The sequence below is a fragment of the Hippichthys cyanospilos genome, chromosome 17, assembly GCF_059441005.1.
Source record: "Hippichthys cyanospilos isolate Australia breed blue-spotted pipefish chromosome 17, RoL_Hcya_1.0, whole genome shotgun sequence".
In the NCBI taxonomy this organism is placed as follows: domain Eukaryota; kingdom Metazoa; phylum Chordata; class Actinopteri; order Syngnathiformes; family Syngnathidae; genus Hippichthys; species Hippichthys cyanospilos.
Window position 1 is genome coordinate 9,053,968 of NC_142385.1, and position 20,830 is coordinate 9,074,797.

The following is a 20,830-nucleotide window of genomic DNA, read 5'->3' on the forward strand; positions in this document are numbered from 1 at the left end:
CATCTAATTTAAGCATTAAGAACAATGAGGGCGCAGAGCGTGATGTGCATATCACTTGTTTACTTGCGTGAAATAATTAGACACACACACACACACACACACACACACACCTGTGAGCGCTATAAAAAGCCGCAACGGAAGAAAACGCACGAAAGGGGCCGGCTTGCATTGCCAAGCTTCGGGCCTCGTTAACGTAAAACAACAGCACGGCTCTCCCTGTGAGGCTCACTAAAAAGACGAGAAAACATCTGGCCCGCTCTTATCTCCGCGTCAACGTTGAGGGTGGGCACTTGAGGGAGCGCCAATAGAAAATATGGCATGCTGATATTGTTGCGAAATGAGCTCCAGATACTGTACTGGGGAAAATAAAATGGAGAATATTGCTTTTTTTTTTTTTTTTTCATGCCACGACTCATAGAACCATCAATTTTTGCTCTCATTCAAATTTGGAAGAATTGTAAGAAATGTTTTCGTCGTCGTGTCAAATCTAGAACAGTGGCTCTCAACCTTTTATTTTCAATATCTACCTTTGTAAAAAAAAAAAAAATCCATCCAAGTACCCCTGAACCAGAGCAAAGCATTTTTGTTTGAAAAAAACAAAACAATAAACTTTGTGTAAACAAATCACTACGTAACATGAATCAAAGAACTTGCTTCACGTTCCATTCAATTTGCTCTTGTTTTGAAAAGAAAAATGCACTAGTCCTGTCTGGGCTTTTAAAAGCATTACATTAGAATAATCTATTTTCCAAAATGACTTCATGTATGCCCAGGGGTGTCGTCATTTGAGAACCGCTGATCTAGAGGACATTAAATGTCACTTTACAGGAATAATTCTCAATTCACAATCAATTCTAATGTGGAGGTTCCATTGTTTTTGGGGTCGTTATCAAAAATCTACAATGTTATTAATTCATTCAATCCCAAAGACATCTTTTTTTTTTTTTTTTAATGATTCTGAGATTCAATTCCGGGTACTCATTTATATCTTTAAAAAATGTTTAGCTAAAGGAGTCACTAAAACGGCTGGTATTAAAGGACTTAAGTATTAAATTAATTAGTTACTATAGGTGATTAGGTACAAAAGTAACTCATTATCTTATCTTTATCCAATTAAAAAAAAAAAAACTACTTTAGGTACAATAATAGGTAACTAATCAAAAGTAATCGATTATTTAAGGCCTACTTTAGGTGCCTAAAATAATTGATTACTTTATTACTTAATAATGAAATGTAAGATTCCTTAATACTTTAGAACACAAAATAGTCAATTACTTTAGTACTTAAACTAACTAACTTACCTAAACTAAAGCTTACTATTACCTACGTAATTGATTACTTTAGTACTTCAGCACCTAAAGTAATTACTTTACTTTTAGTACCTAATGATTACTTAACTATTTTATTCTTAAATCTCCAGGCATTTTTAGATTATATATACAGTATATATATATATATATATATATATATATATATATATATATATATATATATATATATATATATATATACTGTATATATATATATATATATATATATATATATGTAAACACACAAACACACACTGTATATACATACAGGCATGGTCTGTTTTATAAAAATATTAAAATATGCCTTTGGGATTGAATGGATGACATTTTTCGTTAAATTGCTTTTTGGGTTGGATGGCAGATGCAAAATTCGGCTATATGGAAATTCTTCGGGCTACCCAACACAATCAATACATTAGAGCGACTGGTGAGTCCTTCACAGTTTGACGTACATTCAGGGATAGCGAAAAGGAGCGCTTCCAGTGCAGAGTACAGAGCGCCACTGAGGAGATTTGGCAACCTCGGCTTGCGCCGTCACTTATCTCCGACACTTAATACACAACTTGCGAAAATGGCCCGCGGGGCTTTTGAGGGGCGCTTGGCTGATACGCAGGAGAGGAGAGAGTTTTTTGGCGGAAGCGCAAGTCAAACACGCAGCCTCGGCCGCAGCCAAACAACCGCTAACTTTCATGACATGCCTGTCAGCAAGATGGCTGCCACGCCAATCCGACGCGAACCTCAAACGCTTGTTTATCTTATACCGTGCATTGTAATGTCTTTCACGGAACGAAAGCTGGAGAGCTACCAGGATTTCTTTCTATCCTTTCTCGGATCTGACTTTCATAATTGAGTTTCAAAACTCAACTGTGCTCATTTGGCACAGGATAACGGGAGAGATAACGTCGATGCGATTCTTGAGCGGCGAGGGCCGGCACAAACCACAAACATGACAAAACATACCAGGAATGAAACGTGATCTCCTCGTGTCATAATATCGTATGCTCTTGACGTACGCTAGAAACGTTCCAGCCTCGTTCATTCAGACTAAATAGTCTCGCTTCAGTCTGCCAGTCACATGACACCTCAGTAAGGAATCAGTTCAAGACCTCCTATGAGTGGTGTCTTTCTAAACTGTAAAAGCTGCTACAAAAAACTAGCATGGTTTTGTTTTCATGATGGTCTTGCTAGTGCCACCACCCACTGCTAGCAACATGATTTTTTTCTTTTTTTTTTTTGAGTGTCTTTACTTGGGTCCAAAGGGGGGGGCTTGTGGGGCCAAGCTACAAAAACTAGCATGATTTTGTTGTGTTTTCATACTGCCGTTACCAGCCGCTAACATTGCTAGCATACAGAGTCGCTTGACACGGTTAGCGGTTAACGTTGCAGTGGGCGCTAATTGCTGACAACAGGCACCGTATAATAGAATATTAGCATAATGAATAATTTTTCTAAGCATCTTTAATTATGTCCCACCACCCTGCAAAATCATTTGTTGTGTTTTCTCGCTGGTGTCATCAACTGCTACCTTTGCTAGCATCTACTGTTACTTTCCACTGTTAGCTGTTAACATTGGAGCGGTTGCTAATTGCTGACAACAGTTGCCATATGATACAACATTAGCATAATTGTCTTTTTAAGCATCTTTGATTAGCATAACTAGCAATAGTAGTTGATTTCAGGATAATGTTGTGTTGTTGATCGTGATGATCGTGTTAGCTGATACGTCGCAACACGCTGTGAAGTCCGCTGTGATCCAGGGCATTGATGTCCATATTTAATTCAACCTTCTCATCACATTGGCGTTTAGCGTGTTGTTGCTGTGGTTAGCTTGATCGCTTGTCACACTAAATAAACGGGTGAATTACTTGAAGACTAGTTCAAATCTCGGCAGCTTTGTTTTGCTGCAGCAATACAATACAAAAACACAACAAAACAATGCTTGTTAACGCCGTTTCATTTTCTTAGTAGGTAGGGAAAAATGAGTAAACGTTCTTCAGAAATGTGACCTCTGGTCACGGAGCATTCTCTTGACATGTTCTAGTTTGGATGAGACAAGAGGCGAAGAAAATAAGCCGCGAGCCTGTTTCGAGTTCAGTCCGATGGCAGCAGCAAGTTTGTTGTGGAAAACTCCAAAGGCTCCATGAAAAAGATCTTCATTGAAAAAAGTTCCCGCTCACGTCTCGTACCGAAAAACGAGGAGCTCGTAGTTGAGGTGAGGCCTTCATTGTTGCTTGTTCGAAATCCATAGGGAAGGAGCGGTGGTTGGAAACGGAGCGAATGGTTCCAACGTCGTCACGCTTGTCTGTTTGTCTACACTTCATACCCTTTTTAACGGTCCCTTCTTAAGGCAAACCAGAGGACGAGACAAACGGGACAATACAAAGGCATATCTCGGGAAAAATACAAAGGAAAATAATTATACAATATACACAAAATGCGGTCCTTAAAACAAGGTAGGGTACATGCAGTCTTGGTGATGTGCAGTGTTCCTTTGATGGGAGGAGCCGGGTCAGGGGAAGCTTCCGCGGCGTTTTCCCCATCATGCTTTGCCACACTTCCCCTTCTTCTCTTTGCGCTGGAACTTCCTGAGTCGTCTCGTCCAAACGTCCCTCCACTGGATCACCAGGCTATTCTTATCGGCCAGCAGCCCCACTCGTTCCGCCCCCGGGTTGGAGGTTCCCCCGCCGGGTCCGACCCCCGTCCCCGGGCTCGTCCCGCCGTCGCTGCCTCCCATCACCAGGAAGCGTTTGCTCATCTGGATCTTGGGACACTTGCAGGCCAGGTCCTTCATGTGCACCCACAGGATGTTGTCGCCTCGCTTTAAGGGCTCGCCGCGACTCTTGTACACAGACATGACGTTGACGGAAAACTTGGCCCAATCGCCGACCGTCTCCATGTCCAAAACGTTCACTTGCACCGCTGAGGACACATTCAAAGGCAGTTTCAGGTCAACGATCTCACGGCACGCTTTACACTCGGGCTATGTGAAGGTTTTTCAGAGGCACACAAGATTTCAACAAGGTTCCAGTAAAAAGCAAATTAATTAGAACATGAGGCAACATTTAGCTTGTATCTGATACTGGGCATCCATAGAAAACCAACATTTTGAAGGAGAGCCACTATCATACAATTTAGCAAAAAGTTACTCCATGTTCCAATTATTTTGTTATTGATTTGAAAAGAAAAACACATTGTTCCTGGCACGGCTCTAAAAAGCATTAAATTGGATTTGCTGGTACCTTGAAGTGCCTTCACATAGCCCCAGGAGTACTCCTACCCGCATTTCAGAACCACTGCTTTACACTCGGGCTATGTAAAGGTTTTTCAGAGGCACATAAGATTTCAGCATGGTTCTGGTGAAAACTACATTTTTTTTTTCTTTCAAAGTAAGAGCAAATTAATTAGACATGAGGCAACATTTAGCTTGTGTCACTACTGATAATGTGCATCCATAGAAAAGAAGAGCAACTATTATACGATTTAGCACTAAGTTACTTCCTGTTCCAATTATTTTGTTATTTATTTGAAAGGAAAAACACATTGATCCCAACATGGCTCTACTATAAAGCATTAATTAGATTTGCTGGTATCTTCATGTACCTTCTCGTACCTGCATTTCAGAACCACTGCTTTTACATTAAACACTTACCATAATCCTTTTTACAGTATTTCTTCATATTGATTTTCAAGTTGCCCTTCACTGGTTTACAGTAGGACTCACAGTCTGTAAAACAAATGACAATAAAAAACAACATCACATTAGATCTCAACAAAAACTACATCAAATAGTGTCTAAGGATTTTTTTTTGTGCACTTGATAATATTATGACAAAATGAATAAAAGTATATGGTTGAAAAGACACTACTGAATTTTTTGTTTTGATCTTTTTAAGGGGCTAACATCTTTCAAATATGACGGCCATTTTTCTTCTTGCTGTTGACTGAAAGTGACATCACAGTTTCTCAATGAAGCGACCAATCACCTGTTTTCCAAGCGTCGTCATGTGACACTTTGAGCCATGCTTGATCATGAACTGAGCCCTGAGAAACTGCGGTCATTTTCAGTCGACAGAGAGTGGAAAAATGGCTTAGTGGGGAATATAGAGTATATTTTTGGAAAGACAATTTTAGGCCACGCTTCCTTACAAAAAAAAACAAAAAAAAACTAACGCAGTGTCAATGCTAGCATAAAACAAAGCGTGAAAACATCCAAATGTTTTTTATTCTTTGACCGTTCTGACATGCAAAAGGGTACGTTCTCATCAACTTGGTGGATTATTGTCGATTGTTATAAAACTGAAGGGGGTGGGGCTACATTGTTTGTGGCTCCTCATTGCGCAATGGCAAGCGTGTCATTCGCAAACATATCAATCCATTAAGCATGGCTATTTCTTGTTTAGGAAAACCAAAACGTTTGACATGCACGAATGAAGCAGCTGAAACACAGCAGAGGACTCAAAGTGTTAAGTCTGACATGTTTTCAAGGTTGTTGAGAAAAGACAGAGCGAGGTGGAAGCGGGTCACGCTTGGATGGCGCGAGTGGGTCTTGGCCGCCTGCGTGAAGCCCGAGACCACACATCGGCCAGATACATATTAAAAGCCGCTTGCTTCAGTCATCCTGCTCGTAAATCCACAGTGGAAAGCTACTCTTCCCTCAGAGTTTCTGAAAGCTGGATCGAAAAATGACAATAATTTCATTTTCGACGCAGAGCCCTCAGGCCAGCTGGAGAGAAGGCACATGTAAATCTTCCCTTATGTTTGATTCTTATCAAAATTCTAATCATTGCGCCATGATGAAAAAAAGAGGGGGTGATCGTATGAATGATTCAAAACAGATGAGCGCTATCATGACAGAAATGTGGAACAGCGCTGGATTCACATTTTTGTCTTAAAAAAAACGACAATGATGGAGTGACATCAGATTAAAAAATGTTTCCCGTGTTTGAAGTCAGGCATCGAGGGGACACGGGAAGCTGACCGTGCTGCCTGCTCGGAATGTCAGAACTCCGAAACACAGAAACCGCACGCTGGTAAACTGGACCGGGTCCTTGTGGTCTCACCGCCTTCGCAAAGAAAAGCGGCCAGTCAAGTCGTCTACCAAAGTAAATCCATCAAAAGTGACCGCACACAACATGCCCGAGTTGCATGCGAGCGAGGGTGTTGCGTGGGCTTTTTGTGGAGTGGGAAGAAAAGATGGATTCGGCAAATGAAGAAGTTGAGGAAGGAACTGAAGACCGGGAAAGTCATAAAAATGTCCAGGATGTTTGGCTGTGTATCAATGAGAAGGAGATTTTAGAAGGCACAGTGAGCACTGTGAAAGAAGGAAAAACTTTTAAAAACTGCATTGGGGTGTTTAAACAAAGAGAAAAAAATTATACTTTGTTTCCTAAACACACACACACCTATATATATATATATATATATATATATATATATATATATATACACACACATGTATACATATATGTATATACACACACATATATACATATATGTATATACACACATATAATACACACACATTATATATATATATATATATATATATATATATATATATATATATATATATGTATATACACACATATAATACACACACATTATATATATATATATATATATACATATATAAAATACACACACAAAGAGAGAATTATACTGTATATATATATATATATATATATATATATATATATATATATATAGTGTACATACACACACACACACACACACACACATTGACATATATATACATATATATTATATATACATATATATATATATATATATATATATATATATACATATATATTATATATACATATATATACATATATATTATATATACATATATATATATATATATATATATATATATATATATATATATATATATATATATATATATATATATATATATATATATATATATACATACACTATATGGATACACACACACATTTATTTGTATTTTTCAGATGTGATGTTATGACAATACAGTCAAAGCTTCCAAATGTGCAGGTTTATTCCTGTCATATTATTTTGGAAAAGATACTCTCATAAAAAAAAGGCCTTTTATGTGGGTTCCTATATTTATATGATATGCCAGATGCAGAGCTTTTAATTGGCCAAAATTTAGAATAGATTGCTTTATTAAGTTACTTTTGTGGGCGCGCCAGTCTCCATGTAGGTATATATTTTTTAAAAGATCCAACATAATGTATTGAAAATTATTCTAGGTACATTTTGACAACCACAGAAATAAATTACATTTTACAACTATAGGAGGAGCCCGACGGAAAACACTGTTGCTTTAAAAATCTTTGCCTTCAAAAGGTCTTTTCATTAAAGGTGAACTTGCGGTTTCATATGCAGCTCATTACCATGAACGTGTGCATGCAACGGCGACCGGCATGCATTTGCATGACATGTGCATGGATTTCATTAGAACCATGCCAAATATGCGCGCCTTCATTCTTGTATAACGTTAGGTATACTGCGGTTGGCCCCAAGGTATTGGCAGGGGGAACAGCAAGAGTGCCTTTTCCCATGAGGAGCCACTTTTCACCTGGAAAAGCTCTCGCCAAAAGAAATAGAAAAAAAAAAAACCCAAATAAATCGCCCAGTGACCCAAAAGAGCAGCCCAGTGAAAACGCGCACAATTGGCTGAGGGCTTCTTGATGCCTTCGTTCTCTTGAAGCTTTTACTCCGCTGTGACAAGGACAAATTGCTTGCTCCGCCCCTTCCACACAAAAGCAACATTTTGGATGGTCAAGTTTAAGGATAGCGTGAAAGACGCCGACCAATTGCCCGGTGGTATTTTGAACATTTTCCCACGGAAGCAGCAAACACAGAAGACGCAAGACTGTTCAGCGAATATACAGTGAGAAAAAAACAAACAAAAAAAACCCACTAGCAATTTACATTAAAAGTCCTTCAAAGAAGCAGCACGCAATGCTAATGTGTGATATTGTATTTTTACAAGCTCATTTGAAATTGTGTTTGCATTTCATTGAAGTGCACATTTGTTTTAATAAGAATTTTTAGGGCAGTGGTGTTAAACTCATTTTAGTGCATCTATGGAGTAAGATTGCTCTCAAAAAAGACGTATGCGTGTTTCGTATGAGTGAGCCTCTCGCGAGACACGTCTCGACGTCTTCGCATGAATCTCTCCTTTGCGTGCTCGGATCTGATCCTTTGCATGCGTGGATCTGAGCCATTTGAGTTGAGGGTTTGAGTTGAATATGCAAAATGAGATCACGTCCCGCCAAGCTACCAGGCAAAGTCATCGATCCGCTGGTCGATCGCGCTGCGCATGCGTAGAGCAGAGAAAAATGGCCGAATTGAACGCCAAACAAGCTTTCGATGGCTCATCAGGCTTCAATCTTAAGGATAATATATGCACATTTTTTTATTAATGCTCAAATGAAGCTTTTGTGGCCATTTAGGGCTAATTATTTGGGGAGAATGACATAATTTCGGGAAGCTCCTGTAAGAGCTAGTGACCTCTGCTGGCAGGACCAATCACTGCAGTTGATTTGGAATTAGCTCTTAAAATTGGTCTTAAAGGGATAGTGTGTAAGATTTAGACCGTTTTTCATTACGGACAGCAGGGGGTGCTGCAGGTGCTGCATTTACCTGAACAAACATGGCCGCCTCTGGAGGAGTACCACCCCCCCATGTAATATGGCTAGACCTGAGTATTTTTAAAACATACTTTTGGTCTTTCAGAACAAATTCATTTGCAGGTTTTGGAACTTTGCAATCATTTAATTTATTCCTTTTATATTAAAAATGCTCCAAATCTTACACACTGTCCCTTTAATGGACAGACGAGCGCTTAAGTGGAATCCTATTACGAAAGAAGATTATTTAATTACAAATAAAGATTTTTTTTTAAATTTATTTACTTTATTATATATTATTTTATTGTTGTGGTTCTATGGCAGTTATTCTCTTACAAATGTATAACTTACCCTATTTTCCGCACTATAAGGCGCACCAGATTATAAGGTGCACCCTCAATTAATGACATATTTTCAAACTTTTTCAACCACAATATAGTATTACTCAAAGTAATAACAATAATAACTCAACTAATAACTCTAAACTCTCAATAGCATAATAACTCAATGTCAATATGACCAACCTTGTTCAACTGTAAACACACACAAAAAAAAACAGGTAAAGCTTACTTTATCAGTTCATTCCCCATCTACGAATCCCAATCTCAATGTTGATCCATATATAAGCCACACCTGATTATAAGGCGCACCATCAGCTTTTAAAAAAAATATCAGGCTTTTAGGTGCGCCTTATAGTGCGGAAAATACGGTATATAAGCACATAACAGTCATTTTTTGTTTTAATGAAATCATCCCTAACACCGATCCTGCAATAATTCTGTTTCTGGAATTTCAGCTGTACTCGCCGCCTCTCATTTTGCCTGCGCTAAGCTAACAGCGATTGCTGGGAGCTTCACGTTGTCATCAATAAAATGACAACATTGATTTGTATTACTTCTCATGTTCAACAAAACTGTTGAAACAATGTGGAGCGTTCGCAAAGCCAAAATGAGGAAAACCAAAAAAAAAAAAAACTTCCCACAATGGAACCTACGCCCATTAAATCATTAACGTTTCCAAATCAACATGAATCAAGAAAGGAAAATAAGGGTAATTGAGTGGAGAATTGTAGGGGTTCAAGGGAGACACTGAACCAATTTCCTCTTGAGTCAGCTGCCAAAAGTCAAGTTTTTTTCACGCCTCAAAACGCTTCCTTCCACTTTATCTAGTGTGTACAGTTACAACCAATCACCTCTGCTGTCTTTTGGCCGGCCTTGTCATTTGAGCCGGGGCGATGCTTTGAGCGCCTCAAGGTTCGAGGTCGAGGAAACTTGGCGGAGGACTTGGGGATTTCGAGACAAAGGGGGAAAAATTTCATCTGGGCCAAATGCACTTCAAAAAAGAGGAGCCCCACCCTCCATTAATATTTATTCCACACCTTCAAACTGGAGCCCAGAAATATGAGAAAAAAAAAAAGATGTTTTTGTTCCTCTGGTGAAGTAGTCGAGGGGCGGGGTGTGAGCGAGTGTACACCAACCTGCCGGCTCCTCCGTGCTGCTCACCACAGCTGTGGGGTTCACCACGGGGATCTCTGAAATAGACAAGAAAAACGTTAGTGCTGAAACATAAATCCTCACCATGCGATGATGCTGTCAGTCAGCAAAAAAAAAAAACGTAAAAGAAACAACTATCTTTGGCAATATCCTCCTGAGACCCATCTTTTTCATTTGTTTCCACTGTAGAGGACGTTTGTTTTTTGGTTTATATCTGTTGCCTCATTGGAGTTACCCAACTAAGTCCTAGTGCATTCAGTAGAGGACACGGGTGGGCCTGTTGCTAGTACTTACAGGTGCCGCGAGCTTCGAAATAGCTTTGGCTAGCAAAGAAGGGGGAAAGATATACATATATGCCTGAACACTTTGATGCTGACAGCCTGACATTTGCTGTTCCTGTTGATCTCTTTTTAACTCTTTCAGTGCCATGGACAAGAATCTTTTAAAATAGTGATAACCATAATAAATGATAAAATTCTCATCAAATATATTTTTTCATGGAGGGTAGCTGAGACCCTTGACTAACAGTCAATACAAACCAACTGAGCACTGTAGTGCTAATTGTGACCATTGGATGGCAGTGCTTCCACACTTACAACACTGAGATCACCTATGTGCAATTAAGGAAGGAATGGAAATCAATCTTTCATATGATAGCACCCATATTTATAGACATAGCATACAATATTCTGTCAGTCTTGAAAGATGAGTGAAAATGATAAATACACTGGCCCTCTAGGGGTTTCCTTTTCCGATAACGCTTGGCACTGAAAGAGTTGACGTATTCTCTGCCTCAAATGTGCTGTTTCAGCCACTAAATTCGTCCCATAGCCAAAAATATATGGGAAGGGATTTGTCTAAAATGCCATGTTACAATAGCCATATGATAAAAAATGTTGATCATTTAAAATTGATCAAACGTAGTCATTCATACTTTCGTGGAAATGTTTTATTTGGTCTTTGGTCTATCTGGCTGCGCTCAAAAATATGAATGCGGATTGTATGCGGCAAGAATGGAGACCATCTGTTTAAAAAGAAAAAAAGTGAAAGAGACAAAGCACTATGCTAAACTACCTAAAATCCAATCACATAAAGTCCTATATTTGAGTCCAGATTGCAAGTGGCAGCAATGGTAAAATTGTTGTGTTGCAAAGTCAATGCTAATGTGTAATCTCCACAAAAGCATGTGCAAAAAGACAAACAGATGGCAAGGGTGCAATCTGCTTTTGGATCATCTTGAGACAGATGCAGCACTCAACCCCGCCACCTCGTCCCAGTCATCTGGCTCTCTTAAAAGCGCCTACTGGAACCCCTCGAGGACTCCTTTCAATGATATGCAACTTTCCAAAACGAACGCTAACAACAACATAGAGTTACTGCTTTGGTTTGATTGGATGTGAGTGGATACTTCAAACCAAGCCAGAGGAAGGCTGTTTTGACTCAGATGTTAAAAATCGCCATTAAAATAGTGCATGACAGCAAAATACGTTTTTAAGGGACAAGGAAAAACAAAACAGGGGCAGGCCCCGGGGTCTACTTTGACTCGGCCACATCACAATGAGAGGATCAGCGCGATCAGGGATGCTGCCATCAAACATACTAATTGGCTGCTTAACAGCCTTGTCTTCTGTCTTGGGGCTCAACAGGAGCAAAGATGCTCCCCATGTGGCCTTATTGTCACGCACAAAGTTGTCATTAAAGCCTATTAGAGCTCAATTTATGCATGCGCTCAATACACATGCATGCACACAGTTCCTTTTGGTCCCTGGATGGTTGGGTGGCACTGAAATGGTTGGGGCCGGCCATCCATGACCGCGGTTCTTTTCTCCTCGCCTGTAGGCCATCTGCTCCGGAGCTGCGAAGCGAGAGAACCAACACGGGACCATGTGGCACCACGCGGCGCCGTGCGGCGTGGAACAGTGTGATCTTACATCAAAAAAGGTCGTTTTTGTAGGACGGTAGATTCTGCTAGCCCTTCTCTACACACGACAGTATGAAACAGACGGGAAATTGCTATTCATTTTTTCGGCAAATGAATTTTTTAGTACAGCAAATGTCCGCAAGTACCACGCCGTGGGCTGGCACTGGTCCAAAGAGTGAACATAGCATCTTTGGAAAGGGCAAATGTTGGATCCAAGGGTTAACTGCTTATAATTTGCTGTTGTGCTCAGAAGGTTTTTCATACTCAGTAAACAACATTAGCAAAGCTATAAAACGCGTTGTAGCAATAGCTTAAAAATCAAGCTAACGCTAGCAAACATGCGATATCGGCGAACGTTTTTTCCCCATCTTCATCAGAGGACTTTTAAGTTGATGAGTACAGTTTGGCTAATAAATCCAGGGACCCACTATTTTATCCAAACTTATGAGCTCAACAGTGCTTCAACTTAAAAGTCCAAAAACTGTTGTTTTGAAAGTGTAAATGTCAAGCTAACGTTACCAACATCTGACACGTAAAACGTTTTCTCTCTTCTATGGCTTCTTTAATTTGGAGTAGTTATGCTCATATGTATGTATGTAAACCTATGAGCACAACTATACTTTCAGAATTAATGGTCTTCTGAAGAGGAAGGAAAACACACCTTGTTATATGTCGTAATTTGGCTAGTGTTTATGTAACATTTATACCGCCAAATGTTTCATAAACCTATTTTATGTAGACTTATGAGCACAACTGAAGGAATATGTTTTTGCAATTTCCTCTGCCTCAGAAACAAAAGTGGTACAATCCCACCATCCTCCTTGAAACCGGAAGTGACCTGCCAACATTTGGATTCACATGCAGAGCTGAAGCTAGTGTAAGAAATCGGCCAGTTAAACTAAGTTGGCCTTGGCGATGTGTAGCTGAATTTTCACAAAAGAACACAAAGCTTCCAGGAAACTGGAGTATTTGCCCAGAAAACTGGAACGGCGATGTCGTATCGTCTTCCTTCGGTGAGCACTCAGCCATGATCACGTTGCACTTTATCACGACTTTGCATCTGTTTGGCACACATCCTCACATGTGTTTTGGTCTTTCCTCTATGAAATTATCGTGGCATTTTCTGCGGCTGCCCGATCCCGCAGAACACATGTAGGTCGGCTTAGCCGCTCGGAAGCCCGAAAGCGACTTGAGGCTACTCGAGACGTGTGCTTTAAATTACGCAGACTAATCTGCGTGACTTGAGAATACTGCTTTTACTTTGGGTTACGACTTTTTTGTAGCTATTACGCCTTTTGTTGCATAATGCGCTCCGAGGTGAAATGGAATCATTACGGGCTGCGCGTGTTTACGCGTTGACTCACTAATGCAGGGAGCCACGGGGGATCGACTCTGCTGGTAGCCCTTGGCGCAGCGGTTGCAGGTGATGCCGGTGACGCCGTCCTTGCAGGGGCACTGACCTGTAGTCTGGTTGCACGTCTTACCAGCTGCTCCTACAGGGTGGCAGTCACAGGCTGACGTAGAGTCCAGGTCAGATGTGAAGGGGCGCCATTGGTTGGAGAAAACGAGATAAAAGTTAGAAATAATTTCCGAAAACAAAACCGGTTGCCATGATATGCTTCTGATCAGAACAAACACAAAGCGTTGCAGTTCCAGATATGAGGGTGTTGCTAGATGGACCTGACTGAAAAAATATACAGTGTGAAACAAAGCAAATTAGGTAAGAAGAGAAAACTGAAAGGAGACGCTGTCTGGATTTGGGGAGTTTACCCAGTGACACATCACTTCACCAAAGTGTTGCAAATCCCAGGCGAATGCCAACATAAATAAGCAAAACTCTTTGTAAGCATGTTCTCGCAGAGCTTTTGGTTTCAAGAGCTATAAAATACGTCTTGGTCCAGTGGGCCCAAATTCAAATGAGACCAATAGTTAAAACCAGTTGATAAAAAGCACATTTTATAACCCCGTTTTTGATCGAGATAGCAGAGAAAAAGACTGCGCGCTTTGGCGCTCACGGTCAGGTTAACCAATCAGATGGCTTTGATAATCTGAAAAACTACATCTCAGGTTCTTTTCGGTGGAGGATGTAAACCTTTAACATTGAAAACGCGATTTGAGCGGGTAGAAACACAGTCACAACCGAGACAACAAAATACTTTAGTGAATCCGGAATCGAGTACTTCAGCTCTGCTCACAGTTCACAGGCTGTTCACGTGGAGATCTTGGTGAAGGCAGGATGGAACAAATGAGGGTTACGATGAGAAAGGCAATGAGAGACCGACCCAGTTCCAAAAACAACTTCTGGAGTGTTCTGAACAGTAAAGAAAAATGAATCGAAACCTTCTGCTATTGTTTTGATTGATAGATTAATAAACCGACTGCAGGCACGCAAGAGTGCAAACTCTGTAAAAATGTTTAGGCAAGTACATAGCATGAAAAGGAAAGCCCTAATGGGTGACAGGAACAAAAACACGAAATGCTAACTGTGGAATTTGGCTCCCAAATTTAGCGCCTGTCCTCTTCTTTCTAGTCCTAACGAAATAGACAACCTCTTATAATTCAACAGGACAGTTCGAAAAGATCAAGCTCATTAAGCAAGGATTAGAAAAGACAAGAATGACTTGGAAATGGAAAAAGGCAGGGACACACCACTTTTTTTTTTTTTTTCCGGAGGCTTGCCAGGCAGCTGCTTACCCACCACACTTACTTTCCGTGACTTGACGGAAGTGTGAATGTGTTTATTTGCACCGGGCATTTTTGAGCCACTAGAGCAGAGTGGTGTACGAGGGCCCACCTGTTTGCCGGAGCCTTTAAAAGGCTGAAAGTGACCCAAGAAAGATCAGGCAGCGGGGCGGGGAGGGATTAACCCCCGCTCAGATCTTCTAAAACACCTTCCCCTTTTCCGGGCAAGGCCGAGCCAGTCCACAAGTGTCACGTGGTCAAGTGTCAAGTGGTCGCGGTTCATATCAAGCGGACGTAAATTTGACGCCCTTTGTGCAAAATCCCCGCCGTTCGGGTCACGCCGGCTCACCCGGAAGTCAGACTTTGATAGCGTGGGCTAAGAGACTGACTCACCCGAAAAAATGGCGGCATATACTGCATTTAGACCATCTATGCGCCAATCGTGTCTCCTCAATGGCTAGCGGCAACATCACCAGGTGCAGCAACATTTTTGGCATTCCTGGCCCTCATTAGCGTTAATGAAACCCAGCAGATTGAGCCGCTAACACGCTGCTACGATTACGATAGTCATGAAAAAATAAGCTTTTGACTTATCGTCCATAGCACAAAGAATCTTGATCAAAAAAAAAAAAATTCGTCAGATAATCCATCTTGGCTCGACCCCTGAGGAATGATTTCTCCTGCGTTAAATCAGTAGACACCCTTTTATTTGATGTGGTGTTTGGGGTCTGTCGGCCCGCCAGGACGAGAGCGTGGCAAACGGACGAACGTCATAGCTTCCTGGCTGGTGAGTGAACGGCACCGAGTCAGCGCCGAGCCTCAGAAAAGGAACGAGAACATGAGCAAGAGCAGACCTTCTAAACAAAACAAACTCGGGTTGTTAAGACATTGGAGTTTATAGTCTTTGTCCGTCGTTTTCAGTAAACAAGCAGGCAAATATGAGCGGGCCGTATGGGGGATTGGGCCAAGGGGGCGTGGCGTCAATCTCTGCCCCCTCCATTTCTCCTCAAACCGTTTTTTTTTCTGAAGTTTTATGAGCAGGGGGGCTTGAGCCAGTTAAGAAGCAGTAAAAACTCCTCAGATGTTGATGACTTTTCAAGCCTGCGTGACTGCAGCTGTGACCGACGTCGCATTGGGATTTGTAGTCCTTTTGACGGACATTTGCTTATCTGATTACAGCCTCTGGTGTGCAAATAATGGAGAACATTAAGACACCCTCGTCGCTTGTACTTTTACGACTTCGTCCCGGCAATCCGAATCCTGTGCTTGAATGTGTTCGTAGGACATGAGCACCTGGAATGGAGGAAAAACTCAAAAGTAGACCGATGCGAGGATCGCGGGTAGACTTTAAGTGGATTACCAAGCAACCTTGAAAGACACTTGCATTCACAGGAGCAGAAGGATATAAAATGGAGTACATAGATCAGAGATAACATTTTGTTTGACTGATGGGCAAACAGTTCAGGGTGTACCCCTATGCTGCCCAAAGAGAGCTGCGATCAAAATTAGAGTTGCACCACGTCCCTATGAAAAGATGAGACATGCAGACCAAACTGAAAAAGTCCAAATAAAGCGTTGACCGATTGAAAACTAGCAAAACCACCCGAGTGCGAGATAGCATACCAGCACGATTTCACGTTTCACGCGGAAATTTTACAGTCAAAGTCCATTTGCACTTAGTAATGCAGCTTTTTTGCCAACATGTCTTAACGAATTAGATTGCTTCACTCAGTGGTCTCGGACAGCATAAATCAAGCCCCCCCCCGTACAGCTATTTGAAACCGATATGGTTTTTATTGTCCGGGTGTTTCTTCACACCGACTTTTTAAGCCTTTTATCAGTGGTTTCTTGTGGCCGTCAGCTGGAGTCACACAAAACTATTCTGTATTATGAAGGACTAAGACTGATTTTTTTTTTTTTTTAAACATGTCACTTTTGTTGCGTCTTCAGTGGTTTGATTTTGGTCACATATAAAGCGGTTGGTGTTCGTGGGAGGCAAACTGTGGCGACGGAGTGAAATTTTCGCTCCCCCCATCAGTTACTGACGCTCATTTACTGAGCAGGTCTGATTAGTAACAGACGCTGCCTCTTAGCCACTCTTTTTCGCAACCACCTGTATTTTATTGTCGTGACTCCACTTCAGATGTGACACTCACCCCACTGAAGTGCACCGCTCTCTCACCTTTATTTTACCCAGACATATGGAAACAGGAGGAATTAAAATGCGGTTGAGTCTTTACAGCCAAATTGGAACGAGGGGGCGGGGCAACGGTTCATGTATTGCTGTGATCAGTCACGGAGCAAGCCATTCGGTTTTTAGGGAAGTACAGAGCTTTAATATCACATCTGGACTGTATGAACGAAAGCGTGATACGGTGTTTACGTTCTGATTACTCTGCTTTGATAAAACATAATTACTGTCACCAGGATTTACGGAAGCATGGAGCGGCCGATGTGGAGTAAACATTTTGGACTGGCAAACCTGTTTGAAAGTACTTGCAAGTACCTTAGCATAACATGGCTTTATTGGGAAAAATGTTTTTTTTTTTAGCATTTCACTTCTAAATTTGTTTGAAAATACTTGCAAGTACTTTTGAACATATTTACAAGTATGTTCGAGTGTATTTAAATGTGTTTGCTCTCAAAAGTTTGAACATATTCACAAATGTGCTTGAATGCACAAATAACACATATGAATGTCTGTGTAGGGTAAATTCTAATAATGTATTATGTAATGTACAAGTACCGTATTTTACGCACTATAAGGCGCACCTAAAAGCCTTAATTTTTTGAAAAAGCTGATGGTGCGCCTTATAATCAGGTGCGCCTTATATATGGATCAATATAGAGATTGGGATTCGTAGATGGGGAATGAAGTGATAAAGTAAGCTTTAGCCTGTTTCTTTTGAGTGTTTACAGTTGAACAAGGTCATATTGACATTGAGTCATTATGCTATTGAGAGTTTAGCGTTATTATTTGAGTTATTATTGTTAATACTTTGAGTATTACTGTATTGTGATTGAAAAAGTTGTAAAATATGTCATTGATTGAGAGTGCGCCTTATAATCAGGTGCGCCTTATATATGGAAAAATATTTAAAATATGTCATTACTTGAGGGTGCGCCTTATAATCCGGTGTGCCTTATAGTGCGGAAAATATGGTATGTTTGAATGTATTTTCAAAAACGTTTGATCATATTTACTAATGCCTTTGAATTTGCAGATTCGTCCAAACATACGCATAGGCTAACAAACAAAACATTTTTTGATATATATATATATATTATAAATTTGATATATATAAATATGAGGCACATACATTTCAAAACTGTTTTTCTGGTAGCATTATGCTAAGTGTTAACTATGGTATAGCAAGACGTTCTCGTGATAGATATCCTCACAAAGAACAGTGACAAGGAAAATGTTTTTTTTTTTTTTTTTTTTTAAAGATCGGCAAGGGAATGAACAGGACAAATGATGGAGATTCCACTGGAAATTCCCGCCAACCACAAGCAAATCCTTGCTAATGCTGGGCATGATGGAAGGACTTACCCTTGCAAGCCCTGCGGTGAGTGATGGCTCGAGCCATGTCTCGGTAGAAGCCCTCCTTGCAGTAGTGGCAGTGACGGCCGGCGGTGTTATGGCGGCAGTTCATGCATACGCCTCCGCTTTTCCTTCCTGAGAGCTTGTACAACTCCATGTTGAAGCGACAGCGGCGGGCGTGTAGATTGCAGTTACACGCTGGAAAGTGACAAGGTAACATGCTTGTGAGCAGAATGCAAAATAGAAGTTGGACAAATCACTTAAGATTTACTTAGTACGGTCTCAAGATACAAGTGTAATTTGCTCCATTAGTATCTCAAATAACTCCTCCTCATTCAAATGAAAGGAAACACTATTAATCTGTTCCAGCAGCCTTGAAAGTTTTTTTCTTCCCCCCCACCAAATGGAAAAATCACACCCAGGAGTATTGTAGTATATTGAAACAAACATTGATAACATTTGAAAATGTGAGCACGAAAAGCTGGTGTATATTTGTAGCTCAGATTTTTACTGTTAAAATTACAAGGCACCATTGAATGTTAGACACAAGCCATTTTGGAGTTATTATGAGTATTTTTTTAAATCTCATTTTATGCTACAGTATTAGTCCCAAAATTCACAGTAGCGTCAAAATTCAAAACATGACTCACCATATGAAAAACATTAAAAAAAAAAAAAAAATTTTGGGGAAAATGAGCAAATTTGATGCATCTTTTTTCAGTAATGGCTTTAAAAAAATGGTAGGTAGCAAAGAGGTGGCAGGAGTTTCAGCATTATTAACTCATTCAATCCCAAAAATGTATTTTTACGTTTTTAAGAGACCAGAAATTCAATCACAGGCACTTACTGTACATACAGTGTATGGTTTAGTTTGTGTTTGTTTTTTATTGTAATGTTTTTGGCAAAAGACTGATCTAAAAATGCTCTAAATTAATTACGTAATTGATTAGGTATTTAGGTGCTAAAGTAATTGATTACTTTGTGTAAATATGTACTAGAGTAATCAATTACTTTGCCACTTGATTATTTACATTAATACCCAAAGGACTTAAGTAATTGATTACATTAGTACTTAGTTTAATACTTTAGTCCTTAATCTACTTAAGTAACTGCTTATCTTAGGTACTAAAAAACTATAGTAACAAAGTATTTAAATGCTGAAGTACTTACGTATATAATTGATTACTTTTGCACTCATTTTTCTGCAGTCATTAATTTATTATTTAATTCATTTAGTACCAACCTTTTTATACCCCTTTGAGCCAAAAACCTGAAAAAAAATATAAGTACACATGATTTCTTATGTTCCATTTTGAACTAATAATACAAAATGAACAACTGCTTACATGCCCACGATGCAGAACGGAATAAAGTTTTTCTAAGTAAGGGCGCTTGTTTACAACTACGTTGACGCTCCGAGTTTGGCTGCAGCTCCTGCTCTCATCCATCAAAATGATATTTGCAGCGCTCATTTCTCCCTTTCATAATTTATGAATCTGGCTTTCTTCGGTCCATCGGTTATTAATCACCGCAAAGACACAACGTTAATCCGGCGACTCACTGATGAGTAAAGGCTCCCGAGGCCTATTAAAGGAAAAGGGGTTCAGATGAAGGAAGAGATTTTGCGCTTCTGGATGAGGTGAGCCAGGATATAATGGGACATGAGACGTGAGGCGCTCGTTCACTTCCAACTGGAAGTCAAACTGGTTCACCGAGGTCGCTCTTCTATCATTAAATGCGCCGTTTTACATTTGCGATGAAAGGCTATTACAAAACCTGCAAATCTTGTTTACATTGCGGGGTTTGATTTAGGACCCGAGTGAGGTAAAGTAGCTCCAAGGAATAATTGTTTTTTTTTTTTTTTTCCCTCCTCGGTTTTCTGGCTAGCCTTACAGTTTGTGTACTTAACAGTAAATCCACTGTCATAGCTTCATAGCAAGCCAATAGATGTATGCACTTAAAATTAACAGACCACATCCGCATTGAAACATCATGTCCTGACATGATAAATATATGGAACACCTTTTTAAAGACGCTATACAGATAAATAGTGAGCATTTTACAGTATATGGGTGCATTACAACATTACATGAGCATCACCTGATTTTTGTGAGAGGTAATAAAGTTTGCTGAAACGTGACTAAAAAAAGTGGCTCAAAAATACAAACACAACATAAGAAGGGAATTGGCTTGTCCTTGATCACAAACATTTAAAGGAGGTGATTTAGGATAGTAATTCCAAAGCAAAGTGCTTT

General features: G+C 40.1%; 1 protein-coding gene across 1 annotated transcript in view; it reads right to left on the bottom strand.

The window, feature by feature from the left end:
• Nucleotides 1-1,597: 1,597 nt before the first annotated feature.
• Nucleotides 1,598-20,830, bottom strand: part of ntn2 (netrin 2) — a 44,865-nt gene continuing 25,632 nt past the window's right edge. Inside the window, exons 3-7 of the mRNA XM_088439858.1 lie at nt 18,585-18,773; nt 13,714-13,863; nt 10,413-10,466; nt 4,960-5,034; nt 1,598-4,229 (exon numbers count right to left, since the gene is read on the bottom strand). Coding sequence (XP_088295984.1) covers nt 3,850-4,229; nt 4,960-5,034; nt 10,413-10,466; nt 13,714-13,863; nt 18,585-18,773 — 848 coding nt within the window. The 3' untranslated portion in view covers nt 1,598-3,849. The remainder of the gene's footprint in view (nt 4,230-4,959; nt 5,035-10,412; nt 10,467-13,713; nt 13,864-18,584; nt 18,774-20,830) is intronic.